Source organism: Echinops telfairi, unplaced genomic scaffold (genome assembly GCF_000313985.2).
Source record: "Echinops telfairi isolate 266 unplaced genomic scaffold, ASM31398v2 ScPeMD7_35;HRSCAF=133_1, whole genome shotgun sequence".
Lineage (NCBI taxonomy): Eukaryota > Metazoa > Chordata > Mammalia > Afrosoricida > Tenrecidae > Echinops > Echinops telfairi.
The window spans coordinates 557,669-565,735 of record NW_022103933.1 but is presented as its reverse complement, the minus strand read 5'-3'; the positions used below and the strand labels follow the sequence as shown (position 1 = coordinate 565,735).

General features: G+C 41.9%; 1 protein-coding gene across 1 annotated transcript in view; it reads right to left on the bottom strand.

Moving 5' to 3' along the window:
• Positions 1-8,067, bottom strand: part of ULK2 (unc-51 like autophagy activating kinase 2) — a 197,366-nt gene that overhangs the window by 46,101 nt on the left and 143,198 nt on the right. The window contains exon 16 of the mRNA XM_045290282.1: positions 3,854-3,912. Within this exon, the coding sequence (XP_045146217.1) occupies positions 3,854-3,912 (59 nt within the window). The remainder of the gene's footprint in view (positions 1-3,853; positions 3,913-8,067) is intronic.

Here is an 8,067-nt window from a genome sequence, read left to right as displayed (position 1 = left end):
AAGCTGTTCAGGACCTGGAATTTCTAGTGACAAATTATAGCCAGCCAGGAGTCAGACAGTTTCAGAAGCAGATTAGACAGCCGAATGTCCCTGATGTCTACAGCCACCAGGAAATCACTCCTGAAGACCCCAAAGCTGTTCAGGAGGCTGGCTCACCCTAGAACCAAAGGCTACTTGGGGAGAGGCAGACATCTGCCTGAGGCGTTTCTCCAGAAGAACAGTGCATCCTTGATGACGTGAATTTAAATCTTCCGTAAAGCTTTAAAGGCAAGCTCCAAGGGGATGTGATCAGTCACGGAGGGCACTGAAAGTTGTAGGCTGTAGGTGTTTCATTGTTCGTTGGGTGCCCCTTTGGAAATTGGGTCAATTACTTGGTATGGACAGATAGTGGGGTAGTGGGTTACACATTGAGCTGGCAACCTGAAGGTCAATCGTTCAAAACCACCACTAGTCACTGTGGCAGAAAGGTGAGGATTTCTACTTCCATAAAGTTACAGTCTGGCCAACCTACAGGAGCAATTCTACCCTGTCATATAAGGTCATTATGAGTTGTAATCATCCTGATGGCAGTGAGTTTGTGAAATTCCATGTAATCACTTCAGCCAACACCATCACATCTCCCATCTGAAGAGATTATTCCACCTTTGCCTATTTGCCATTGAGAAAAGTCTTTACCCCTCCCCCTCCCCCTACATTTGAACAGATTAGCCCAAGGGTGTATGCCAATATGGCCCCTGGAGTGTTTACTGGAGCATCCTCTGAGAACAAGACATGATAGAGTGTTCCAAAGGAACACCCTCACCATCCACGATTGCTTCTAGACCCAGAATCAGAGTTTATTCCCTGGTAGCCCCAGTAGGCAAAGTACAGAGTGTGACTCAGAAAGACTGCACAGTGGCCTACATGTTACAATACTAAACCTACCTTGATAATTTGTAGAAGGTACCAAAGGCTTAGGTAAATTAATACATTAGAGTGGGTTTACCAGGAGAGGCCCATAAACCCTTGCATTGAGTATCTATAGGAAACACCTTTTTCTTTTCACCCCTGGTTGCAGAACCACTGATTCAAGAAGCAGTGTCCGGACAAATCCCTGGCACTGGAAACACACCTTCTCAAGAGATGTATTAAGTTCAAGAGGCACGGCGTTTATCTTGCTATTTCACTTGTACCCATCATCAAAACACACTCGGATAAAGAGCTGTTTGATTACATGCATGAAATGTTTCCAAGTGTTACTCTTTTTCAGCATGCACTAAGACATTTCCCTACAGAACTGAGAGAGCTCAAGAAGTTGCCCCATGACCTCTTGAAAGAAATCATTCCCAGGTTTGGCTTCCCTCATAGTCTGAGTAACCATAAGGAGGCTCGTTCTTTCTCAACAGTTGTTTAAGGCATATCTTGTATCCTAGGAGTAAATTAGCAACTCCGTTCTGCTGGGAAAACACAATCAGGAGGAAAGAGACTGAACCAAAAGCAGAAGAGGTAGCTCAGCAAACCATGTCAAAGAACACGGTTGCAATGGACTGATACTTTGCCTTTAGTTTTATTGAGAGTTGGACAGCTCCCAGGGAAAAATTGAAATTAAGCCACTTTTGAGCTAATGAACCTTAGTTGCTCACTATTCAGACTCATGTGCCTTCAAGCCAGTTAGACTTGTATTTGTTTTCTTTTTGCTTTCTTTAACCTCAGTTCTATCCCAGACACATCAGGCAGTGAGAGTAAGACAGCTGCTCCCTTTACAAGTCATAATCCACTGTTTCCAACCAGGCTAGAAGGGGCTCCCTTCCATCCTGGAAGAATGCTCTCCTTCAGTCAACCCGGCTTGGAAGCTCAGGGGAGTGAAACCTTGGATTTGCTGAGACCCACAAGACTGAAGGTGAACCCAGAAGCAGGCTCTTCAAACCCCTCAAGACTTTGAAAAAAAAAAATATATATATATATATAATTTTTCCTATCTTACACTGTCCGATGTATCCCTTCACCCATAGTTCTGTTAGTCATCCCTACTGAGGCAAGTTATACATCCAACATTGCTATTAAGACCTTTCCCCGACCCCCCTCCCAGAGGGCTGCAACTCACATTACTGCTTCTGAGGGGTTTATCTATTCTGGATTTTGTGTATCGAAAGCTTTTATCTGTACCAATTTACAGATGCTGGTCTAACAGGATTTGTGAGCTAGAACTGGGGCCATTATAGTGGGGGGAAGCATTAAAGAACCAGAAGTGTGTTTCGTCAGTGCTATACTCCACCCTGGATCACATAAATCTTCTACACATGTAACCTAATACTGGAACAAACTTGGTAAAGGCTTAAGACAATTTAAACAGAAAAAAAGTATGTGTCTCAAAAAGCAGAGACCCTGACCAAGTTATGAAGCTGGAAGCCAGAAATTAGATGAAGATTGGGTTTTTCCCTCAATATAAATTCTTGTACTGAAGAGTTTAGGACTTTGTCTTTGGAGATGTCTTATAGTCTGCTGCAGGGGTGAGCTTGAGTGAAGATGAACCTTTTATATGAAGAGGCTTAAAACATCTTCAAAGGCATTTAAGCAGAAGTTTAGGTGCCTCCAGTTTTTTTGTTTTAAACTACTGTAATACTCGAGTATAAGCCGACACCAATAGCTGAGGCACCTAATTTTACCTACCACATGAAACTGCATTAAAAATGTGCTGAAAAACTCGGCTTATACATGAGTATATGCGGTACAATTGTTTTGTTTTGATAGGGATTCTGAGCATGATTTTATCCCACATGGCTCTGTCTGAGATGTATTCCTTTTCATCTCAGTACCACTACTTCAGCAGTGTTGATCAGGGGGATTTCCTCTCCTTTTAGAAGTGAACACATTTTGTAATTCTGTAATTCACTTCTAGGCTTTCAATTTTGCCACTACTAGTCCCTATCTGCAATACCTGTTTTACCTACAACCTTGCTGCTTCTATTACCTCACATTTAAGATTCCAGTTCTTTCAGTCTTTCTCACACATATTCTCCCCCTCACCCACCACTCATCTCAGTTTGTGGTATCCTACTTGTTGCTATGATGCTTAGTTATGACATCGGTATTTCAAATAACAGCAGGGTTACAAATGGAGAATTTGTTTTAGCAGAACTTCCAGACAAGCATCAGACTAGGAAGAAAAAAATAGGATGTCCATTTATGAATTCACCACTGAAAACTCTTAAGAATACTGAAGACTCTTAAGAATAGTACCTGAAAATGTTAAAGTGTTAAAGAGCAAACATGTCACTTTGAGGACTAAGGTGCCCCTGACCTAACTCATGGCATTTTTAATCTCCTATGCATGTGAAGCTGGACAATGTAATAAGGAAGACTGCAGCTACTAATATTAAGAGGTTCAGCGATTAGTGTTAAATATATCAGTTCTGTTCTTGAGACCATCTTCATTATTTTTCCTCAGCTTCAACTTGAATCTGAAATAACATTTCACAGATTTAGTCATGTGATCCTTTTATATTCATATCTGTCAAAGTCCATTTGTATTAGTTGTCATTAATGTCAAGATATTTATAATGAATAAGTCATTGTTCCTGCAAAATGCTATCATGCAATCTCTTGTCATTAATATAACCAAGGCCGTATTTTCTAAATATGGATTCTTGTTCATTTCCAACTTTCACATTATGTGTTAGGCTGGGATGTCTAAAGAAAAAAAATGCACGAGAAAGAACAATATCAAGAATGCATCCCAGGCTTGTCCAACTCTAGTCCAACTCAAGTCCGATGCTAGATGCGGCCCTCTTCAGACTCATGTAGCTCTAGGCAGATGGTGCAGAAAGGTGAATTGAGATGCAGCTAGATCACAAGCCATTAAGTGTAAAGTCACCTGGATCCAAATTCGGTGGAAACATGGCAGGGTGCTGACAGCTCTCAGGGTCAAGTGTCCTACAAGGGGTGGCCTGGAACAGCAAGCAGGAAGGAAAAAGCTGCAGAGAGAGAAAGGATGTTCCCAGTGTCTCTGACTTTTCTACAAAAGGGGTTATGACACCAAGGCCTCCTGGCCTGTTGATCCAGTGACCTCAAAAGGGCTAGGAGACATTTTTAACTGCCAGTCGTTCTTTGTCTGTAAGGAAGAGTATTCTGTCCTTTGGAACTAAGACTTCCAGACTTGAAGAGCATAGGATCACAGGGAAAGGAAGCAAAAATATTGCAAGGGGTCACTAAGAGTAATACTGAGAGGTGCACTTCCATTTCTACCCTTGCCTTCTTGGACCCGTGACTCTTGGCAATTGGAGAAACAGCACCAGCACATACTGGAAACCAGTTTAGGGTATACACAGCTTCCTGGAGAGTATTGCCCCAAACCTGGACGGTACTGCTACTTAGCTGATGCAATAAATGTGTCTTCAGAAGGTCATTCCATTTTTTTATCAATCCAACTGCTTCAGGATGGGAGGGAAGATGGTGAGACAAATAGGTCCCATGAGCATAGGCCCACTGTCATATTAACTTTCTGTAAAGTGAGATCTGAGGTGATGTGCAGGATGTCATGTCAGTGGTATGGCATTCTGTAATTCCATGAATGGTAGTTTTGGCCAAAGCACTGCATGCAGGGAAAGCAAATCCATATCCAGAGTAAGTGTCTTATTTGAGAATGAACAAAATTCTTGTAAACTTGATTATGGGAGATGTAATTAGGTTAAATGTGATACCCGATCATTTGATAGCCCTTTTAACCCATTTAAATTTTGTTCTAGTTTTTAGTATTTCCTGCTCTTTTTTCTCGATTGAGTTTTTCTCTGGTTTATTTAGTTATTATTGGTGGTCTTTTTTCCCCCTGCTTCTTTTTCCGTGGGTATTTTTACAATATATGAAATCCAAGATAGGTAAATCTATAGAGACAGTAACTTAATTAATGGCTTATTGGGTGCTTGGGATGGGAGGTTAGAGAGAAATTGGGAGCTAATAATAAATACAAGAAGGAAGAAAATGTTCTAGAACTGATTGTTGTAATGATTATATAACTTTTTAATATGACTGAAATATGGAAGTGTATGATATGTGAATAAAAACTATTAAAAAGAGAGAGAGAGAGAAAGAAAGAACAAAATGCTGCCCCGTTTCAACTGCCATCAGGTTGCTGGTTGGTATCCCAAAAGAATGGTGCCAGTATCTCAGATTGCGTCAGTCTCTGCTGCTGGCAGATTGGTACTCAGCAGTGGCAGTAGCCAAATCAACTTTGATGAGTGAAAGCATGCTACTGATCCCAGGAATAACCTCCATCCCTGCCACCCTGGCAACTTTATTGATGAGCCCCCTGGGCAATGGCAGGAGTACCTGGGGAAAGAGAATGACTGGTTTCCATAGAACAAGCTATCCTACCACTTGAATGTTAAACTTTTCCTCTACTGAGATAATTGGTGAGCAGTCACATTAGGCACAAACAACTTCACTTCTTTGGGCCATTCAGAGAGGTCTATTCACATACCTCCTCTTCACACCTCATCACCAATTTTCCAATCATACTCCTTCCAAGTTTCTGACCATCTAGTCAAGCGATTGGCCACAGACTATGCATTTTTGTATAGTCTCAAATGTAGCCATTTCTTTTTTCCAAGCAAAATTAACAACCAGATGTCATGTTCAAAGTTCTGCCCATTGGGAAGATTTCCCTTCACTACTGTCCTTCAGGGAGGTGCCAGAGAAGGGCTGTGGTGCTGCTGTTGTACTGTGCACTTTTGCATGTAACTGCACATCATGCAGAGCTTCTGGAAACCAAGTATGCTTTTTTCTTTTCCTCAGTCAACAGATCATAAGGCACTCCCCATGGGGTCATGCAGACTAGAACAAAGACAGTACTGTGATAGGAATGAAAACCATGAGCATTTGAGCCGTTTCTTCATTCAATTTACTTGTACCTCCAGAGTCTGCTCTAGATCAATCTCTTACATACCACTTCCTTTTAATGATGGAGTGCTGCTGCAAATGTCCACCCTTACGATTCTAAGTCAGACACTACCTTGTTCATGATAAGCAGAACAGGCTGCGTGGTGATTTGGTGGCTCGTGGTGAGGCTTTCAACCTCTACTACCATATTGTCAGGAGAGATTAAACCCTGGCGAAGGACATCATACTTGCTAAAGTAGAGGGGCAGCGAAAAAGATGAAGGCCTTTAAGACAGATTGACACAGTGGCTGCGACAATGGGCTCAAACATAAGAAAAATTGTGAGGATGGTTCAGGACCGGGCATTGTTTTGTTTTGTTGTAAACAGGGTCAGTATGAGTCAGAACAAACTCGACAGAATCAAAGACAAGGCCCAGTAACAAACCAAAAGCCATTTCTCAAAAGGTGAGTAGTTGCCTGTCAAGTGGCAGCACTTGGCTCCAAAAGCCAAAGGCCTGTACTCTGATTCACCATAAAGGCCTGCTGAGGATTCCAAACTGCATATCTATCTGCCACTTAGACTTCAACCACGATTGGTTCAGCTGGATCATACGGCCCATGTGGTAGAGCAACCTGTACAGTAGCCCGAACTTGCTGCAGGGCCCGACTCAAAACTAGCAGCTTTTGGGGTCCATTATTAGGTCAGAGTTGCACACTGGGATATGCTGCATTTGGAATCCAAAGAAGCCCACGAACTATCATTCATCCTTTTTAGTTGTGGGAAGGACAAGTTGCAATAATTTATCGTTCACTTTAAAAGAATTATCTCCACAAGTCCTACATCATTGGACCCCTAGAAATTTAATTGAGGTAGTAGGCACCTAAATGTTTTGTCAATTTCTCATCCATAGTATGTTGATAAGGAGCCCAGGTAACATAGTGGCTTAAGCATGGAGCTAATACCCACCAAGGTCAAGAGTTCAAAACCAGTTACTTCAAGGGAATTTGCACCCACAAAAAGCTATAGCCTCAGAAACCCTCAAAGTGAGTTCTACTTTGTCCTACAGGGTCACCATGAGTCAGAATCAACTAGCAGGTTGATGTTTTAGCAATAAGTCTAGAGTTATTGATACTTTTCTTTAGTAGATCCAATGAGCACAGTGTACTCAATGTAATGGACTAATGTAATATGTTGTGGAAGGGAAAGGCAACCAAGGGGTTGATATGTGGATTCAACAAGTACAGAAAGAATGAAACAAAAGAATGCTGCATGATTCTTGAAATTCTATAGGTAGAATATGGCTGAAGGTTTTCTAAGCAAAGATAAAGACCAAACTAAGGAATACGAGCAGAACTTTTAGAAGAAGCAAAGGAGACAATTTTCTGTTTCAAACGGAAGAATCTTTACCAACTCAGTTCCGGTCTTGAGCTACCATCAAGATGTGCCAGAGGGATGAGGTCTCTCCCAAAGCTGAGGAGGTAGGGATGCCATGCTTCAGAAGCAGAAGATGAGCCTGCTAGAGCAGGGTTACCAGGTAGATTGACCAGGAGAAAGGAGTCATCATAGCCAAAAGTGCTGGTGGTGCTGTTGAAGTTTTGGGTTGCTAACCCCCCAAAAAAGCTAGTGGTTTAAAGCCACAAGCTACTTAGCTAATTAGAAAGAAGATAAGCCTAGCTGTTTCCATTAAGATTTACAATCTTGGTAACCCTAAATATGATTGTTATAAAGAGGATTAACTCAATGGCAGTAGGTAAACATGGGTTTTTTCCCCCAGACTGCCTCCCCCAAATATATGTCAAACCTAGGACACTGCTTTTATCACATGGAAAATGACTGTATACTTGCTCAATGTAAGTTGCTTAGAGGTTATTCTCCCTGAGGGTTATCAGCCATCTAGAGCAATCAGACTGTATAGTCTGTCCCACCCTAAGTAAGGCCCACTCCCTTCTGATAAGGATAGTGGACTGCTTCCCTTAAGGAAAGCCCAGAGACAAGGTTGAGCGCACTCAAGGATGACCAAGGTTAGGCTGCCATCTTGAGTCTAGGGTCTGCCCATATTGTCACATGTGTACAGTGAACCCTCATTTATCGCGGTTAATCGGTTCTAGACCCTACTGTGATACATGAAATTCCGCGAAGTAGGATTCCTTATTTGTAAATCAAATATTTTCGTAGTTAGAGCATAGAGGACATGAAAAAACACCCTTTAGTCAC